Consider the following 21,459-nt stretch of genomic DNA (forward strand, 5'->3'; position numbering starts at 1 on the left):
CGCGCGCTACTGCCGAGGGATTTGAATGATTGCTCGTACGCTGCTTGGAAAATTTGTGTACTTTTGCCTGCCTGCGGATTGCGAGAATGGCTATAGACACCCGCGTTGGCGGCTGGAAAACAGATAATACTGCTGTCGGGGTGATGATATTCATACGTTTGTCGCACCCGCTCCTGCTATTTTGATTCGTTTTTTATTGTCACCGGGACCGTGACATCTATTCGCGTGTACGTTATGCAGGCTATTTTTACACTCCTTGGTTTATTAATTGGGAGTGATTCTTTATTTGCATCGCTTGGGACGTTGAACTTGACGCTTGCTATGTTTTGTTGATGACGTTGGACTGTGCAAAAGGTCGTTCGATCACAGTTTCTTCGTTCAAGCGATGCTCATAAACATTTAGACATTACTCAAAATTCCTCTTCCTCTTCTAGAATTGTAACTAATAGCTCAATATGCTCTTTGTGTACCAGCTAGTCCAATCCATTTTCCTTTACGCATACATAGTGATGATGTAGTGCACCAGACTCGACAAATTAACTTAATGTTGTTCTTCCTTGCGTATTTATAATTAACCGCAAGTATGTCAAATACCGAGCACGTAATACACTTTAGCAATGAATGTTTGGAGTATCATTAATAGCATATTCTAATTTAAAAAATTCAGCTCGATTGCTACGTTTCAAATTTGTTTACTCCATGCACACCGACGTATAATATCATGCACAAGCGTTATTAAACGGCAATACCACGAAGAAGTTACTTGAAAATATTCGAACCGAGCAAAAGCGGGTAAATAAATATCATATCGCATTATTCATATTGAACAAAAACTCACGGTTAATATCAACAAGAGCAAATCAATACACGTGTGCGCATTTCTGTTTATTCGTCACAGTCGCAACGCATACGTCTTTCATAATTTCCCGCCAACGCACACACGTGCGTTCCGGCGTGTTTGTGCCAACTTCGCTCCCGTTGCCGCATGTAAATCGTACTTAATGCTCGGCAGATAACGCGCGTCCTTTCGCGGCTGCATTTGCGCAGCGGGAAGCTTTTGCGGTTTTCGAAGGAGGAGAATCACTCTGCGACTTGCTTTCTCCCGCTTGTGTGCGCAAAGTGCTGTACAGACTCGCGTCGTCGCTTTGGAGAAAACGAGAAAGGCGTGGACACGAGGGGAGCCAAGATCAGCCGGGAGCCGTATACGCGTGTACTACTGGAACGAAAGCGGAAATCGAAAATACGAGATACGCGATCTTGCGCGATCTCAATAAAACGTACTTTCGGTCTCAATGCTCGAGGATCAAACGTCGATATCGCGATATAGAACGCGTGTCACGGGCTGATGGCCAATAAAAATATTAACGTTCCGGGAGGATCGAAGAGAGCAATATTGCCTCTCTCGGAAAGCGAGAGCACACGCGGAGGAGAGTATACGTTATACACATCCCCCGCAGTGTTCCGAAAAATAATATCAAGCTCCAATTGCTCAGTCTTTCCGGAGCGTGACGAACGAGCGAGCGAGCGAGCGGTCGCAGAAGCAGGACAAATCCATATAGCGGAACATAAAGAGATAAGAATATAGATACACTGCTGTATGAGAGAAAGATTGAAAACGAGACGGGCGAGAGAGAGAGAGAGAGAGAGAGAGAGAGAGAGAGAGAGAGAGAGAGAGAGAGGAGAAAGTTAAAGAGCGAGAAGCTCGAGTCGCGTCCTCGCGATGAAAAGATATCCCGGGGTACGGAGCGCGAAGGTGGTAGGGAGCAGCACACTACTACTGCAGGCAATGCTCTCGAGAGCTCCGCAGGAGATAAGAGCAGAGCGCGGCGGCGGCAGCGGCGTCGGCGGGGAATAGAGCCAGACTGGATGGCGCTGATGCCGAGCTCGCGTAGTAAACAAAGCTGTAACTCTCCTCGTCCTCGCGCGACGACGAATCAATGCCCTTTTCCATCCGACCTCTCTCTCTCTCTCTCTCTCTCTCTCTCTCTCTCTCACTCTCTTTCCGCCTCTATCTCTTTCTCTCTCTCTTTCTCTTTCTAGCCTGCACATACGCGCAGCCAACTCGACATCCATCTTACTTTCTCTCAGTATGCACGCGAACTCTGATGCGGCATCGACGCCTGCCTCGATTCGCCGGGGAATTTTTCCTCGCGACTTTTAGCGCTGCACTCGCGGATGCAGTAGACGCACTCTTTGCGAGCTGGAGATTTCGGGGCTCTGAAATGGTATTGTTGCTTGTGGGTAGCACGATACGTAGGCTAGAATTGGATTTTTCTGGCCTTGCTTTGTGAAGGTTGACAGCGAATTTTTCTGTATAGGTTCGTCAGCATTATTATTATTATCGGGTATATATTTGTATTCAAACGATATAACGGATGCTCTTATAAATCACACGTAAATAAAGTTACAGCAAATGTGTGGTACAGCGGGCACTTCAAACATTGATTGGTCACTTTGAAAAAAACGCACGCAAGATCCACTTGATAAGCATTTTTCAAAATTGCCCAATTGCCGCGGTCATATAACCGAAAGCTAATTAAAAGTATAATCCCATTCGCTTTGTTGTTTTACTTTGAAAAAGAAAAAAAAATTGAATGAACGTGCTGTATCGACGCTAACTCGCAATTGTTCAAAAATAATCACATCCACTTTTTCATCAAGACCAATTGTAAACAGTTCGAAAGTTTCTAAAGACCAACAGTTCATCGACGAACGAATCAATTTCAGAACTAATTGATCCTTTTTGTTTACTCCTAATGAAGTCACACGTGTCACGAGTTGATCATATTCAAACTAAAATGCTATAATTACTACGCTACATCCTACGACACAATTTGTCGAACATCTAGTTAGGTAGTCAAGAAATTCGAGGTGTGCGCGAAGTCGCTCGTAAAATTACCAAATCGTTTAGCTGGTGCAGTGGCTGTCTCGCCGGATTACATTCTCTCTCTATCTCCCTCTCTCTCTCTCTCTCTCTCTCTCTCTCTCTCTCTCTCTCTCTCTTTTGTGCGTGTTATCAAAATATCGTCATATCTCCATCTTTATTCCCGCAGTCGTGTTGGAAAGCATAAATATTTCATGACTCCTCTCCGTGAGGGTCGCAGGCCTGCCGTGGATTTCGACAAACTTTTCGGGACCGAACTGTTTTCCGGGGAATAAAGGGAGAGCGAGCGAGAGACGCACTCTGGAACAACAGATATATCCGGATACGCGGGGCCAAAGTTCTGCCCAGCCGAGCTTTATGAATGGCCGTAACGCTGTGCTCTCTCTCTCTCTCTCTCTCTCTCGCTCTCTTCGCGGAGGCTTTGATCGATTCAAAGAAATTTCGCGGCTCGTCGCTATTGCAGCCACTGTTAACTTTTCCACGGGGATATAACGCGTTGGGGGAATAGCTGCAGTGAATGCCAAAGGTTGTAAAACTTTTACGATCTGAATTAGTTATGTAGAGACCGGCTCTTTCAGGTTCGCTACGATTTCATAAGGATGCAGGCAGGTCATCCAGTTTTGTTTGTTGGCTTTTTTTTGTTTGTCTGCGGTATGATGATATCTATAGTGAATTCCGTGTTTGTTTGGCCTGATAAATATCTGGCATCGCAAGTGAAAAATAATATTCGAAAATCAATCAAATTGAATTGATATAGCCAGCTTCATTTGCGCGGGGTTTCAATTCAAATAACTTGAACATTATAACGCACACACGGTAAAGAGATGAAATTCCGACGATGGCACACTTATCAAAGTCCATACAACATAATATTCCGGTTTATCTCTGCACTCGATAACAAATATGATCTTTGAGACATTAGACTTATGCTCCCTGCTTAATTATACCCACGCATAGAAATAGAAAACAAATTTAATCTCATTCAAAAATCAAACAAATCATTGTGGTATCATAAGTGCTTCCGGATCTTCGCAAAGTATAATTGAACAATTTAATTCGACACAGTCGAGCAAAATAATCCTCTGCTGCAGCGGTCAAAGTACTCACCCTCGAAAAACCACAAAGAAATTATATCACACGAGGAGAAAACGCGAGGAAAAATAATAGCAGGGATTTCTTATTAAATACGAATAAAGGTACAGAGTTACCGTCATTGAAAGACACAGCTAATCCTTTAAGAAGATATCGTTCGTTACAAAGGGATTCCATTTGCTTACAGGAGCTTGTTTCTTCTTCCTCTTGCCTTTTCTCTCGCTTTCTCTCCCCACGGACGAAAGCGTATCGCGGATCATTTCTTCGCTTTCTCTCGAGGCTTCTATATCTCCCCTCCCTCCCTCCCCCGCTCTCTCTCCCGGGGATTCCCCGGCGCGATTGCACTTTTCACGTAACGAATTTTCGCGCGTTCGCACCTTTCCCGCACCGGCTGAGCTCTTTCTCTCTATCTCTTCTTCTCTAAGACTCGAGCAGCATCTATCTCGGAAAGCAAAAGAGAGAGAGAGAGAGAGAGAGAGAGAGAGAGAGAGAGAGAGCGGCGGCTGCGCGAAGACTTCTTATACGTCTGGACACCGTAGCCCCTATCTCTCTTTGCGCCTCGTGCGAGATCTATCTGCAGAGCCAGCCCGTACATATCGCCTTTATATATATATATATATATAAGCTTTCTCCGAAAGCGAGCTTTCACGACCTTTTGTCGGATCAGGTGCGCTTTCCTGCAATTACTACCGCGAACCAATGCGTCCACCAAGTCGCGATGATCATCGATTAATTATACTAGCAAGATCAATGCGCGCTCTGCTTTATATTAAATATTTTTATAGGTTAGAAACAAACTATCACTCGCGTCCCGCCATCTATCTCATAATCTTATTGGCCAATCGACGACCAATCAGAGAACGAATAGACTGATGATTCCTCTCTTTTTTAGAGTAGGATATACACAGCTGATAAATGTCGATCCTAACTTTTCGATGTAGACGTGCGATAGACATCGATATCACAGTATACGATGAACTACGGTATTTATGCAGTCTCGACGAGTTCATATTTCCAGCAGTCAGAATGATTTATAGACGCATTATCGAGAGCGGCTTACTTTTATCACAGCCATCATCTCTGGAGTAAAAAAATGGATAACCGATTATCCACAGGCGTATACGCGCGTCAAAAACAATACCGAAAACATTCGCGCGGCGTTTTTTTCATTTGCTTGTCGCGAGCGAGGTGTGTGTACAAAACTAATCTCCCGTACGTACGCTCTTGTTTTCCAGGTCGCGTGGATGCTGTTCGACCAGAGCGCTATTTTGACGGTGCACAATCACGTTATCACGAGGAATCCGAGAATATCCGTGTCGCACGACAAGCATCGGACTTGGTACCTACATATCAACGATGTACAAGAGGAGGACAAGGGGAGGTACATGTGCCAGATTAACACTGCCACTGCGAAAACGCAGTACGGATACCTGCACGTTGTCGGTGAGTTTCTTTTATTCGTACACCTATATAGCACGATGGCTCACTAAAAATTGAGACATCGAGCCCTCGGGAATAATAAAGGAGCGGAGGAGGATCGGAAAGAGAGATTAATCTCGATCGGAAGGTTCTTCTCCTAATAAAATCCACCTTCCGCTGACCGTCCCATCAGGCCGTCCTTGGACCAGAAGCGGAGACACTAATATAATTTAATTAGAAAGGGGGCGAACGACAGAAGAGGTATATATATAGCCGCTCCGACACGGAACATATTAATATCTCGAGTTTTGACGGCTCCCCGCAGAAAGAGAGAGCAAGAAAGAGAGAGAGAGAGAGAGAGAGAGAGAGAGAGAGAGAGAGAGAGAGAGGCGACTGGAGAAGGAAACACGGATGAGAAAAGGAGCGCTGGCCTCCCGCGAGTAATCAGAGAGCTAGATTAATTGTTTCTGCGGGACTTTCCCTCTCTCTTATTCATTTCCCCCGTTCGCGGCGGCCACCGCCACCTCTCCACCGAATTCGATCTCGACTGCAGCACACACGGCGCAGAGCTGAGAACACGAGACGCACACACAACAGCAGCCGACATAATGCCACGCAACTGCCATAACTCAATGTCTCGCGGAGTGTGTCGGCCAAAGTGGGCTATTGCCCCGTTCAGCTGCCGCGATGCAACGAGACAGAGAGTACACACGATATATATATATATATATATATATATATATATATATATATATATATGTGTGTGTGTGTGCGTGTATTGTGTACACGTGTTCTCCTTCGCCCCGGCGAAATAATCTATTAGATTTTTCCGCCTGCCATTCGCTTCGTAAATAGAGTAGAGAACCGGCGGATTCTAGAGGGTATCTGACTTTTATTCGATTCGGCTGGCGAACCGAGCGAAAACTTACTTACGCACTTAGATACCGAGAGCCTTCCTCCCGAGTGGACGACGCCGGGGTTCTCCCGATCGCATAACGTTTCCTATACTACCACCACTACTACCGCCGCTACTCTCCACAGCGAAGACTGAAGTTACCGCGTGTCGTGTGCACCTCTCAACCCTCTCCGACGGGTACGCTGCAGCGGTGGCTCTCCCCCTACCCAAAACCCGTTTCTTTTTCTGCTACTCGCGCTCGTCTTTCATACAAGCTCTCCCGGCGCGGCGCGCAGCAGTCGTCGCCGGCATTGAGGGGAGGTTTAAAGAAGAGGAGAAGAGATCACCCTCTTTCTCGTGTTTACCCCAAACAGACACTTTCATTGGACTTCTCTTGTCTAGCGGCTAAGGACCCCGAGCCACAATGTTGCCAAGTTCTAAGGGCGAACAAACGGATGTCTCTGCGTAGGTATATACATCAGCCGGCCGGCTCTCTCGCGCAGCTGAGAAACTTTCAAAAAAGTTGTCTTTACCTCTTTCCTCTCGCTTCTCTTCGCGTATACTCGTTAGAGAGGGAAAAAATATTTGCCCGGAGAGTGACCAAGTTCGAAATAAGGACGACGTCGATTGCGGTGTTTGCCGCAAAGACGAAATAAATAAAGACGTATAATTGATCGTTCGATCGAAAAAGGAAGCGTTCCGCATTATCTTTAAACCGTTGAATATCCAATGCGGGCATCGGCAATATACACACGGTTATTTACAAAGATATAAACCATTCCACACGAACCAGCCGATTTCGCGCAAAAAGCACACAACGACTACTCTCCCTCCGTCATCGCCAAGTTAGCGCTAATGCCATTCGCGCCAGGCTGCAATTTGCCGCAATCAGTCGTGCGCCGAGCGAAACGAAATCAAACAAAAGAAAAATGCCAGACGAGTATAGGCCAGGACTTGGTTTCCGGCCGCCTCGCATACGCGGCGTATAATAATTTTCTTAATTTCATTTCCGCGATACGGCGCCGCGCCGCGGACTCATTTGAATTTCGACGAGCCGCGCGGCGCGCAGCGGTACTCGCTCGAGTGTAGTCGCATGTTCGGCAAATGTATATCGTCCCGACTGTGTGGGGTGCAATTATTCCTAGTCCAAAGTGTGCGCGGCGGGAAAGAGCGACGAACGCTGTGTATGCTGTAGACAGAGCTGCTGCTGCTGCTGTTGCTGCTACTGCTACTGCTACACAGCCGCGATTTACATTTTACGACGCGACGCACGCACTGACCGTTTTGCGCGCGCACGCACACACACACACACACTCACACACTTGCGTTCGCGCTCGAGGGGGCTGTATGCAGGACGGAGCTGCTCGCGAATATCGTCGATGATGGATCGCTCGCTCTGCTGACCTTCTTCCGTTGCTCCTACTGTGTGCGTACATACAGACTTGATTGAAAGTTTCGCTGCTTAAGTGCGGATAAACAAGCGAGTGCTTGTGCGAAATAAAACTGTACGCGGAAAGATTTTATTACACACAATAAGGCTTGTACGTAAAAATTTACAAAACGTTTTTTCCGAACGTCCTAACCAGGTACAACAGCGTTCCGAAGACCGACAGAATTTATATTCTTCATTTTTAGACTCCATTTCCACAAATTAATATATAATTTCAAGCTCAATGAGAGAAGTCGAGATTGAATTTCGTTGTAAAAGTTGGCTGTATTTAACTTGGTAGCTAATGGACATGATTCAAAATTTGTTTAAATTTGTATGACTCTTGTATGACTTGTGCAAAAAGTCGAATAGGTACAAATATATAAAAATCATCTTGTCGTTTTTCAATAAAATTAAGCTGCGTTAACTCGCGTGCGCAGCAATCGAGCAGCAGCGACGGCGATGGACAGAAAAAGTATAGGCGCAGAATCTCATTGAACTTATAACTTATAAGCGCGCGTGGCGCTTTCGCGAAACGAAGTGAGAGAAAGAGGGGGAGAACTCGACGATGAAAGCATAGCAGCTATATAGGTAGTCGCTATCCTACGGGAGAGCGCGCACATCCGTTTCGTAAGACCCGATGAACTGTCAGCCGCAAGGATCGCACTGCAAACAGTGTTTCTAAAATAAGCCGAGACGAGGCAGCTGTCAGTGCCAGTCAGCCGTCGCCGCATCAGCGCCGCCGCGAACTCTTTTCCAAGCGCGCTTCTTCCCCGTACCGCCGCCGCCACCGTCGAGTGCGTAAGCTCTCTCGGAACAAGACAAGACAGATAATGCGCGCAAGTGCGTCAGCGACGAGACCCTATACTTTCGCGATTACGCGTTGCAATGTTTAAATTGCGCTTTTCCGCGAATAAGGTCGTGCAGCTGTAGAGATTTTTCGGGCTCTTCAATATCGCATATAGGTATATGATTTTTCGGTTAATTATAATTTCGTTTCGGTTTTCATTAATACGTCGCCCACTTGACTCCGATTCGAAAATGTTCAGGTGTCGCCTTCGTGTATTCACCTAACTAGCTTCTGCCATTGCACATGCGACGTACATTTTTACATGCGCTCAATTATTTCTATTTTTGAATACGAACCGAACACTTTTTTGCCGCATCGATCTTCTCAGCGCAGCACAAGCTATACATTTTTTATTCCTTTCGACCATTCTTTCTAATTTCGTATCAACCAAACAAAACACCCTACCAAACTGTCATCCGCAAACTGGCCAAATCAAACGGACTGATATCGAATCTCCAAATCTGTCGCAACGAATTTCCAAAAGCACCGGAAAATCGCAAGCTTCCCCTCCGACAATAGAACACTCCTCCTCCTTATTTCGAATTCCCGCGAATTCACACAGCCGCGCGCGTCACGGAAAAAAAATCATGTCAACAGCAGCAGTCTCTCACACCACATCAGTCTGCGGGCGCGACGACCCTTCACGCGTGTAATTCTTCGACGACAGCGGAGTCTTATTCGCGCGCCATCTTTGCACGCGTTCGCGGATGCATACATACGCATACAGAGGAAGACAGTGTAGTGTGCAAGAGAGAGAGAGAGAGACGCAGAGAGTTTAGGGCAAGTTAACGCGCGACATGGCGTAGCACAGCTCGGGCGCGCACACACAACAGGCGGCGCTCTCCGCCTGAATAATGCATCAACAGTCCGTGCGCGCGAGAGCGCTGCTGCCGCTGCAGTATAACACGCGGTGGCGGCGGTCGCTACCTTCAATCTGCGCCCCCGCAGAACAATTCGGCAACACCCCCGCATTAGCATTAATGCAGGATATCGGCCAACACCTGCGGTAATTCATAGGACACTATACGACTCACTCGCTCTCCGCTATACTGCGTGTATCTCTTCCTCTCGTTGCGTATCGCGCTCGCTCGCCGCCGCGTGTCTACGGTGCTGTGCTCTTGTTTCATATTCTTTATTAATTTCGCGAAGATTTCGGCACACGGCAATGCGGCAGAATGTACAGCTATACACAGGCGAGCGCGTTCGAAAGTAGCATTTCAAGTCTAGCTGCGCCTCTGAAATTGCTCTCTCTTCCTCGGCGAATCCCAATAAAGATTTCCTCGAGGCAGCTCTCGGCGGAGCTACGAGAGTGGAAAAAAGCGAGCAAAACAAACCGTATAAATTAATCTTGACTTATTAGTTGCCAACCGACGCGGCTGCACGTCTTGCAGTAAGCAGCTTTTGCTTTCTCTCCTCCCGTGGAATATTACAGCGCGAGAGCGAGAAGTAAAACGCGGCGCCGCATCCGTTCGAGCCTCTCTTTCCACTCGAGTCTTCCTCGGCTCGCAGTCTCGCGATATTATAGTAAGCGAGGCTGCTGGTTCGCTTATAAGCGCACACACAGAGCCAGAGAGAGAGAGAGAGAGAGAGAGAGAGAGAGAGAGAGAGAGAGAGAGAGAGAGAGAGAGAGAGAGATAGAGAGAGAGAAAAGCTCACCGCGGCAAAGGCACTTCTGCGTTTGCACTGCGATAACTCATACGATGTTTGTCGAAGGACGGTGAAACGAGCAATTCCTTCTTTGCGACGCTCCGTGTGCTAGCTACCGGCTGTGGGTTCGCAGCGCGGGGGAACGCAGCGGCAAATTGCACCCTCGATGCGGAGACATCGATCCTTTATGCGCGGCGACGTTTCAGGCGCGAGCGATCGCTCTCGCGAGATACGAGCACGTGTGTCGAGTCGGCGCTGTTTGTCTTGGCGTAGTAATAGTCCTCGGTTTTAGTAGAAATAATTTGCTCTTAATTGTATTTCGAGCGACTTTGTTGGTAGTCATCGGTGTATGATTCAAATATTTCTGCGAGCGAGCGTATCACTGCCGAGATTAAAATTGGATTGGAAAAGTTTTTCTCCATCGATTCGAGGAGCCAGCTTTCATTTTTGTTTGCTCATCGCAGCATGATCATACCGAAAGCCTATTCGACTTAAAATCGAAATTGCGAGAAGCTTCGCCCGAAGCAACTCCAAATCATTGATTCAATTCTGAAATATATATTTTTTCCAGGAAACTTACGGATCGATTAACCTTTATAAATAATCAATTCTCTTGATCAGATCGGACGTTCTTCCAATAAAGGATAGATAGATAGATAGCTCAAGGGGCACACGTCCAGTCGTGTTGAAACATTAATTTCGTACGATGAACTCTCTCGGCAGTGAGAAAAATACCCTCAGCTCTGCAGAGCGCGAGGGAAAAAAGGATCAATAAACCGATGCCTCGAAAAATCCTGTCAGGTAAATCTACACGAGCTCTTGTCGCCGTCTCGTAATGAAACAGCAGGCCGAGTCCCGAATTAGACCGGCTGCTGGTGTATAAGCGCTGCAGCGTCAGGCAAATCTCTCTCTCTCTCTCTCTCTCTCTCTCTCTCTCGCGCGCGCGCGCGCGTCAATGTCCGGGCCCGAGACGAGAGGAATTTTCGTTTCATCCCCTGGGTTTTTTTTCGCCCCGAGATGGACGCGTATTACGGCGACGAGGATCGGCCGGACACCTGTCAGTTGTCCGACTGATTTTGCTCTAATATGGCCAGGCCCGCTGGCTGTCGTCTGGTCTTTCACTCGCTTGACAAGCTCCCTAATACGTCGGGTGTTTTATGCGACGCGTGCTGCGTCCTATCGATTTCAATTCATACACCCCCGGACTATTGACGCGCGTTACTCATTATTCGGGAGCTCATTAATTTGTCCGGCTGTAGGTGGCGATGCGCAGCTGTTATTGTTAATAATGCCTTCACGCCCGGAGCTCGCATCGCCATAGGCGTGATTTGCTAATTGTTGGAAATCGCACGTTTGAAAAAGAACCTCATTGATCGATCCCTGTCTATTTTCAACCATCGTTCACACATTATATACTGAGGGCTAAATTGATTTATTCAACGCATCGCATAGAGTTATAACCGTAACGTCTTTATGACATTACGCGTGTTGATGCGAATAATAATCGGCTTTCAATTACATCGAATACGCTAACGAGTCTGTCAATCTCTATTAAACCTCGACCCTTTACCAATCACTAATTACCAGGAATTTATTTCCATAACACATCGTGCGAAATCACTACGTAGTATTTGATTAATTATGTAATAACCGCGAACCTGTGATCTTTCACTAGATTGATATTCGCGTAGTTCAAAAGTTGCTTTGATTAATTTCAAAGTCAATTGAACTCGCGAAATTCCCGCGCGTTGCTCTTTGAGAATCGTAATGCTATGTATATAAGTGATCACGCACATACACGAAACTACAGATTTGTGTGCTCATAAACACCCGCTGCACGCGTTGGCTATCGAAACTTTTTTCTCGTCTCTATATCATTAAAAAGCTCTTTTCATTTCTCGTAATAAATCTGCGCAGGTGCAGCATGAAATAAGAAGGAAGGAAAGAAGTGGGCGTCGAGTGGGGTGCATATATGTCACTTCACTTTCAACGTTTCCTCATCGTGCGAGACGCGTAGCTATCTCAGAGTACGCGCGTACGTGTGTGTCAGAGAGTCGAGGGCGACGACTTTTCCTCGCTTCTCGCGCCCTTTCGATTCTCATCCCGAGCCCTTTCAGATGCAAATTCCATCATAGTCCTTCTCTTGGGGGAACGAGCCGGGTAATGACATGTGTGTGCGCGAGTGTGCAAGTCTCTTTCTCTGTATAGCGTCACCCTTATTTCTCTTTTTTCTATCTACGCTGCAGTTTTTATCTGCACGACTCCGACACCTGCCCTTTGCTTTCGTTATTCTGCGACTGAATTACGATTGTTCCTGTGGAGCACGAGGATTGTGAAATCCCTGCAGTGCAGCTGTGGGAAATGTGGAAGATAGTATTATTTATTCTTTGATATTTACTGTTTTTAACCGTAATGAAATGTCTATACTGAATTTGTCTTACTGCTAGCATACAAGTTTTTGATTTCCATAAATAACCATTTCAATTATGATATACTATTTGAATGTGGCACTGGAATCTGGAATCTTAATTTTTTTCTCTGGTGAAAATATTGACGTGATTTTGTGATGTATTAAAATTATGTATTTCTTTATGTAATTTTGATATGTGATTTGTGACGTCAGTTTGTTATGTACTGATTTCGAACGTTTCATTACGTAATTTTATGACTTTTTAGAAAAATCGAAATACTTTAGCCTCATGAAACTTTTTACGTCATTTTAGTATGTTATTTAATTACATAAATATTTAGTTCAAAATAATTATACTCCTAAATACTTAAAATTTGTTAAAATTAGTGATCATGTAGGCCCTACCATGCGGATGGTAGTGCGGAAAGTGGGGGCTTATGCCTCAGAAATGAATTATTTTTAGTACTTTCACTAAATTAAAAAATTAAAAAAACAATAATATTCATCACTCATTAGCCCCTATTTTCCGCACTACCATCCGCATGGTAGGGCCTACATGATCACTAATTTTAACAAATAGTACTAAGTATCTAGAACTAAATATTTATGTAACCAAAGAACATACTTAAATTACGCAAAAATGTTTCGTGAAGCTGAAATATTTTAATTTTTCTAAAAAGTCATAAAATTACGTGATAAAACGTTCGAAATCAGTACATGACAAAATGACGTCACAAATCACATATCTAAATTACATGATGAAATACGTAATTTTAATACATCACAAATTACATCAATATTTTTACCAGGGTAAGAACTCATATCCTCCACTTCTATGATTGCATTTTATTAAACTCACTCAATCCATTTTCTTTTGTGTGTTACAGTGCCACCCAACATTGACGACTCGCAAAGCTCATCGGACGCTATTGTTCGCGAAGGAGCCAATGTGACGCTCACGTGTAAAGCGACCGGCAGCCCACCGCCCAGTATTCGCTGGAAAAGGGATGACAACAAACAGATCTCAATTAATAAGACGCTTTCAGGTAAGTTCTAACAATGCATAAATTCTTATAATAAACATCCATTTCGTTACAAACATCCAGATTAAGTAGTAAAGTCCGATTGTAGTCAGGCAACGTGCTTAATGCTACATTAATGAATATTCAATTAGTAACGCGTCTGTCGATTATGAAATTCCTCGTATAAATCCTTCAAACACTCGAGAAAATACGGAGTTCCAAGATTTTGATAAATCCATATCCTATTCTCAGTGAACGAATGGATCGGAAGTACACTGGAGATGACGCGGATCTCGAGGCTCGACATGGGCAACTACCTCTGCATCGCGAGCAACAGTGTGCCGCCCTCGGTCAGCAAGCAGATCAAGGTGTCCGTCGACTGTGAGTATAGCACTCGAGAAGGAGATAGTGAGTGAGTGAGTGAGAGTGGGAGAGCATATGACCCCCCGCTGATCCGCGCGTGAATGAAGCCGCGCGAGCGCAAGCCCGCGTGCACAAGCGTGAGCAAGCAGCCGGAAAGGCCGTTTATCCCCGCAGAATAAACCGAGAGAGGACGGCTTTGAAGCTCGAGGAGCCTCTGGCTTTCTCGGCAAATACTCTTGAGTTCTGCTCTCCTCGAGCTGTACGCAAGCTCGAGATACTCGGCTTCTTGAAGGGACGAGTGCCGCCACGCCTCTATAGCACCACTGCTGATCCCGGACAAGAGCAAGGGTTTAACGTTTGCTTTACGCTTGTCTCGTTAAACGCAATTTATTGGTTCAGTTTTGCTTCCTCCTAGAGGAAGCTTTGTAATATTAAAATTTTGAGTTTCTTCAAAACTTCTAGAAAATACTTTTTAGTGTGTTAGAAGTTCAAATCAAGTGTTTTTGGAAAATGTCCGTATGGATGTGTGTGTGTGTGTGTGTGTATACCGTAATATTTCTGGAACTACTTTGTTAATATCAATAAAATTTGACATGCATATATATTATTGGATTCTAAATTCGGGAAAAACAGTTATTTTTTTATTTCTTAACTATATTCTTTTTATGGCCATTTTTTGATTTTTAAAAAACACTATTTTGCGTTTTTTTCAATCATTTCATCGTTACAAACAATTCAGCTATAATGCATTTGAAAGAGAATAAAATTACCTACTTTTCCTCGTTTGGTACTCGGGATTGACCGCTTTGTTCGGCAGATAAAATGAAAAAGGCGATTTTTTTTTAAAATTCATATCTCTGAAATTAAACGTCATAACCTCGCGTAAAAAATTATGTCAATGGGTCACGTGTCAAACTATACCCCATTAAAATTTCAAGTGATTTGACTACTTATTTTTTCAGTAATAAATCGAAAACTGAAAAAAATGAGTTTTTTTGTGCCTCGATTACGGACGCAAAAAGGCCTTATTGCACTTGAAATTTCGGAGAAAAGTAGATATTTTACGTGTTTTGGCTAAGTTTATTGAACAGCTTTCAAACCCCTATGGTTCGTAAGATATCAAGGTTTCAATTATTTTTTGAAATTTTTTTGATTTCTTATATCTCTAAAACAATGTAGTCAAATGGTTCAAAATTTTATTTGGTGATTTACTATAAAAAAAGCTATCTGCTGTTAAAATTTTAAACGATTCTATCAAGCGGTTTTCAACTAACGTTTTCTTGCAAATTGCGCAAGCGACCTATCTAATGAATAACCTGCTGTTTTGATGGTTAGGTTGGTTAGGAACACATGTAAACATGCGTGAATTTCTGTGAAAAAAAATTGACAACAGTGTTCGTATTCTATAATAAGAAAGCAGAGGGGTCAGCAAACTTTTGGACAATGAACTATCCAAAACTTTTATTAAATTGTGTATTATAAAAATTGCCTCATATATTAGCAAGCAGATATATAGATATATTAAAACAATATTTTATTTATTGGACTAATAAATTTAGTTGGAGGAAGCTACGTGCCAATGAATTGGCCGCGGTTTTTCTTTGCTTGAATGTCGTGGCGATAACTTGATCGAATAACTATGTTTTGACGATAAAGTGTGTTAGTTTAGTGGCAAAAGGCGTCGTTGAAGTTAATAAAGCATGCTTGAAATAACGATAATGGATTACAAAACCGTGGCTATCGTCAATTGATATTAAAGCGGTTAAAAACAGCGGGAAGCGAGGATAAAAAGCCCACGCAACGATTGCTGAAAAAAAAAGAAAAATGCAGCGCAAATAATTGAAACATAAAAAGGAAATTAAAAACGTGAGACAACGATCAGAGATGTCGAGTTATAAAAACACACGTTCGCGCGTGTACACAGTTTAATAGCCCACAAAAAGGCTAACAGCAGAACAGAGCCGCGCGAGCACACGACAAAGCGAGCGAGAGCGTGGTTTGGGCTCATTGTCTATTTTACCGCGGTCTCTCTTTTTCCTCTCCCTCTTTTTTTCCTTCTCGTCACCTCTGTGCGCCGAGTGTTGTCACTGTCTCACTTCCGTTTATTCGCTCTCCCTCTCTCTCTCTCTCTCTCTCTCTCTCTCTCTCCTTCCACATTCTCCTTTCAAGACTTTTATAGGGGCGAGCGCGGGTCGAGATAGATAGCTGATGCAGAGAAAGGGAGATAGAGAGAGAGTAAGCGCAAGAGAAAGGAGGAAGAGAAAGTGGAAAAGCCGCGGCGACATAAAAATAAGCTCGAGCCAACTGTAACACGCCATTACCGTTTTCACTGCCGTCCTCGCGTTCCCTCTTTCCTCCGTCTATTGTCGCTTTACCGACACTTTCGTGCGCGAGAGAGAGTGAGAGAGAGAGAGAGAGAGAGAGAGAGCCGCAGCAGCAACGCGTCGCGGCAAGCCTCGCCACGCGCCCGCTATACTCAGCCTTTTTCAATTGGCTTTCGACGCTCGCCACTGTTTTGCAGTTATCTCGAGATCAAAGCCGCACTGCGCACACCTCTTTCTCTCGCTTCTCTTCGTTCATTTGCTTGTTTTATTTCGCTGCACGCGCCTTAATTGTGCGTATTTTTTTCACTTGCATGCGCTTACACGCGTCTTTTTCAATGTAATACTGGCAGTCGTCACTCGCGGTGTCGTATCGCAAAAAAAAAAAACGAGGAGGATGATTAAAAACGAGTAGAGTTGAGAGTTAAACGACCGTTTACGTTACGTTGTTATTGTTACAAAACCTTTGTTCCTTTTGAGAGCTCATTTCAAATTATTTGACACTCGGTGATCGCAAAAGAACAGAGGTAAATAAGCTTGTATAATCCTCTAATTAAATTTAACAGATTCAACTTTTTGCAGTTTTTCTGACGCTGCGCACAACAGGTGCATTTATTACCGTTTTCCCACGGTAAAAGCTCTGAACATTGATGCACATAACGTAATATAATAATCCTAATATCGTCGATATACTGTAGGCAGTGTCATATATTACGAGTACTAAAAACATACCTCCATATCCCCGTAAATCGTTGCCATTCTGTACGCTACGAGTCGAGATTGCGAACACGGAAAAAAATAATTGAACGAAAAATAAAACCAAATAGACGTGGTAGCCGCTTGGCGAATGGATAAAGCGCTACTCGAAAGAATTAATTCGATGAAAATTGAATAAAAGTAAGAGCGCGAGCGTGCGCAGGTCAGGCCGGGAGAGCGTTTTACGTCGACGACAGCGTTTCCGTTGTATTTTTAAACCAATGGCCAAGCGGAGATTAATTAAACCCGCGTCGACAGATTACAGCCGTCCAAAAGGCCGCCGCCACTCTCGTGCCAATGACATTACGGCTTTACGAGGCGTAACGCAAAAAAGTACCTAGTCCGACGCGCGCGCGAACAGCGAGTGCCCTCGAGAGCGCCCCCATTATTATGGCCCCGTGCGCGAAAGCTTCGCCGCCGATTAACGAGCTTCTCTCGTCGAGCGATCATAGATATGCCACTGGATTATTGCTTTACCGCAACACTTGATTGACGGGGGTATTTTTTCTTATGCTTTGCTTTTTTTAAAGAGATATGCCCGCGTCCGATGAGGTAAACTTATTGGATATACGCGTCTCGTATCAATTAGGAAAATGCATTTCCGCAAAATCTTGAAATACTCGAAACTGTCATATTGCTGCGAATTCCGTGCAAACTCGAGTACCATCTATACCGCCCGCCACAATATACGTGTATACATATAGATTCAGTTGCGGAATCCAACAATATTCGGAGCGGAATCAAATGCAATTATCCGCACCGCTCGCGTGCCGCGCTTTTCGCGAAATTCGATCTGTTACAATATGCCCGGATCAAAATGAAAAGACTGCGAGAGTTAGAGAGAGAGAGAGAGAGAGGGAAACAGAGAGAGAGAGAGAGAGAGAGAGAGAGAGAGAGAGAGAGAGAGACAAAGGAATGAAAATGGAAAAAAGCTAAGGCCGACGAGACGCCGGCAAAGCGAGGCGAGGTATTTTCCATCTTCATCTATTCCTCGTCTTAGGCTGCAATAAGAAATCCTTTAATTTATTTCTCGGTAGCTCCCTTTTGCCCAGCGAAACGCCCAGAGAGAAAGAGATAAAAGTATACGAAGAAGGAGAGAGAGAGAGAGAGAGAAGATTTTAGGCCAAGAGAGAAAGCAGCAGCAGCAGCCAGAGCTTCCAGGGTCACGTATAAGCAGTGACTCAAGCTCTCCCTCGGCTGCCGCCTATATCTACTGTGTAACTCTCCTCCTCCTCCCCTTCTTCCCCGAGCTCGCGCACAGAGGCAATCTGTTATTAAAATCAGCAACGAGAAAAATCCGTGCCGTATCTCGCTTTACTGGCAAGCGGGCGCGCGCCGACAGACGTGTTACGGCAAAAATTAAGCCACCTGCAAAAGCCCATCCGCTCGACTGGCGCAGCCCTGCTGCTGCCCGACTCGTGAAATTACCAAAGTTTGCGATCCTCTCCACTTGCCGAAGGTGTCCCTCGCGTGTTCATTTTCTCTCTCTCTCTCTCTCTCTCTCTCTCTCTTTCTCTCTCTCTCTCGTTCGGCTCTTTTTTTAAACGTCTTGCTCTCTTTTTCGCGCCGCGCGGTAAGCTCTCGTCGTTTTGCGGCGCGCAGGGAGCGTATATGAGCCGATGTTTTAAAAGATTAACTTGATTCAACAGTTTTTTCTTTCGGAGAGGGAGAGAGAGAGAGGGAGGGTACCTTGATTTACGAGTATCGCGTTATAAGTTTTAACGAGGTCGCGAGAGCCTGTCCCTGTAAAGAATTAATTCGATATTGATTTCACCGGGCTACGCACTAACACACGCGCTTTCTGATTATTTTTATAGAGCCTACATTAAAAACGTGCGCGATTTTATTTTAAGCGCACTTCGACGAATTTCGCGATTATAGAGCGATTACAAGAAAAAAAAACAGTAAATAAATAAACAGAACCCTCGCGATGTATCGTTTATTTGCATGCTCGCGCGCGTGGGCGAGGACTCGAAAATTGAATCGTCATCGACGCCGCCCACGCGCAGCGAGAAAATTAAATCTGCACGCGACAAAGCCATTCGAATACACTCGCGAGCGCGCGCATATAAAAACTGAAAGCCCCCTAAAATGCTCGTAATTGCTGTAGTTCAAATCGGTCACGTTCCCTCCTTCGCCTCGGCTTTTCGAATGGAAAACTCGATGCGAGCCGGTGTGTATCTGTCGACTCTCCCCCCCTCCCCCACCCTATGCGCGCTGCTGCAATTGCGCTTCATATTTTTTTCTTTTTTTTTTGTTCAACCTCGGGACGGGAGGCAGCGTAGAGAAACGAACGCGCCTCGCTAAACCGATTGTAATTTAATTGTTTAATACCGAGAAAATTGGAACTTGCCTCGGACGCGTCGACAATGCCAACCGCGCTGCGGATATTATACCGGATTCGAACGAGAGCGGGAGAGAGGGAGAAAGTGAGACAGACAGAGAGACGAGGAAGAATGCGACGAATAAAATCCCGCGTTATTTTTCGATATCTGTGCGGTGATAAATTTTTTGAGGCCTGCTAACGGACTCGATACAGATATACGCAGTGAAAAATCTTTTCCTTCAAATTACGCGGTGGTTAGATAAACGCAGTATCAACCGAGAGACCGCGCTTTCTTCCGAAACTTCGTCGCACCTCGCACACGACCTAAAAATACCCGCTGCCCTCGTGGAATTTCCAAGTATAGAAATAAGCGAAAAATTCGCCGTCGTCGTCTCGTCTGTCGATTCATCACGGGCACAAAAGGCTGCGAGAAGAGCTTGTCGCGTCGTAGTCGTGGAGGAAAAAAAAATATCTGCAGCGTCTCTGGGGCGGCAGCGAAATGAATGCTTCTCGTCGTCGTCGTCGTCGTCTCTGGCGCCTATGTGAAAACCGAGGCGGCGAGAAGGAGCGCGAGAGGAAAGTGGTCCTTTTATCGGCGTTTATTTAAATTTAAAACTGCAAATCGATCTCTCTCTCTCTCTCTCCTAGCCTCGCCCTCTAATTCGCGCGTCTGGCGTTGATCGGCGCAGCTCTCCTCCATCTGCGTCCCTCCTGTCCTCTCTCTCTCTCTCTCTCTCTCTCTCTCTCTCTCTCTCTCTCTCTCTCTCTTTCTCTCTCTTTCTCTCTCCTCTCTATCCCGCTCTCTTTCACTCCCTGCAGTCCCCTTTGCGCAGTACTGTCTGGCACGTCGCTCCCCCCAAAAAACTCATTAACGCGTCTTGCGTTTCCTCCTTTCCTTCCCACTGGAGAGGCGCGTTCGTCTTCTCTTTTGCTCCCAACGCTCGCGCACCTCCGTCGTTTTTCTCCGGCGGTCTCTCTTTTTCCTCTGTTTGTCTTTGCCCTGCTCTCGTTTCACTGCGTGTACTTCTTTAGCCTTGGCGCGCGATTTTATTTTTGGCTGCCTCGTCTGGTTTTTCCGCTCACGTCTTACCGTTATTCTGATTTATTCGTTTTCAATATCGCCTCCCTGTCTTATTTCCTCCCTCTCTCTCCTTCGCTTTCTCCCTTCCAATTGGAGCAGCAGCTCTCTGCCTCTGTTTCTCTTGGATCGACGAAGGAGCTGGAGAGAAAAGTGCCTCGTTTCGGAACACGCGAGGCAATTATTTTGAGGAATTTTCATCGTGAAATAATACTGTATAGCTCATATAAAGCGGCGAAATTGATTTTTATTGCTGCCGCGAAAAAATCTCGGCACTCCGTCATGCCTGCACTTGTCGTTACCACGAGAATTCCATATCTCGAGGTAAACAGCCGAACGATTTCAGTGGTAGAGCCCTCGCTCGCGTCAGACCGGAAAACAGGCAACGTCGTTATAACTAAAAGTAATTGGCTCACATTTTTTTAATGCGGAAAGGCCCTTAACAAGCCAAAATGTCACATCGAAAATCCATAAAATCTATATTATTCATGTACAAGGTGAATTATTCTTCAAAATACGAGTCGTGTATAAATCGTACACACCAAGTGTAGCGGTATGTATGGTAATGAACGCGGCCGAATACGAAATAAAATAATGGCTGTATTAACAATCCGACGCATCGACAGCGCTGCAGCGAGCCCGATGAAGAATAAACTTAGCCCGGCGTCCTCCTGGCGTAACTTTGTCAAAGTCACAAAGCTGGCAGCGCAACAATTAAAAGCTCGCTCTCGCGAAATCGCGTATAGAGAGCGCGACGCGTTAAACGAGCTTACCGGAGCTGGGGCGCGCGTGGCCCCTCTCGAAAACGAAACAAAGTAAAAGGGGGGCGAAACAAAGTAAAAGAGGGGCAATACACCGAGCGCATCGGACTGATATAAAAGCGAAAAATCGAGTGAACAACGCGAGAGGTGCCTTCTGCATTGCGCATGTACAGAGCTGGGAGACACGCAGCTGTAGTGAGTGTACG

The 21,459-nt window shown here is 45.2% G+C and overlaps 1 protein-coding gene across 2 annotated transcripts in view; it reads left to right on the forward strand.

Annotated features, from left to right (window-relative positions):
• The window catches only part of LOC100121068 (lachesin), a 149,613-nt gene that overhangs the window by 82,776 nt on the left and 45,378 nt on the right, over positions 1 to 21,459 (forward strand). For both annotated transcript variants that reach the window (XM_031922889.1, XM_031922890.1), the window contains exons 3-5: positions 5,212 to 5,419; positions 13,514 to 13,672; positions 13,901 to 14,029. In XM_031922889.1, coding sequence (XP_031778749.1) covers positions 5,212 to 5,419; positions 13,514 to 13,672; positions 13,901 to 14,029 — 496 coding nt within the window. The remainder of the gene's footprint in view (positions 1 to 5,211; positions 5,420 to 13,513; positions 13,673 to 13,900; positions 14,030 to 21,459) is intronic.

The sequence above is a fragment of the Nasonia vitripennis genome, chromosome 2, assembly GCF_009193385.2.
Source record: "Nasonia vitripennis strain AsymCx chromosome 2, Nvit_psr_1.1, whole genome shotgun sequence".
In the NCBI taxonomy this organism is placed as follows: domain Eukaryota; kingdom Metazoa; phylum Arthropoda; class Insecta; order Hymenoptera; family Pteromalidae; genus Nasonia; species Nasonia vitripennis.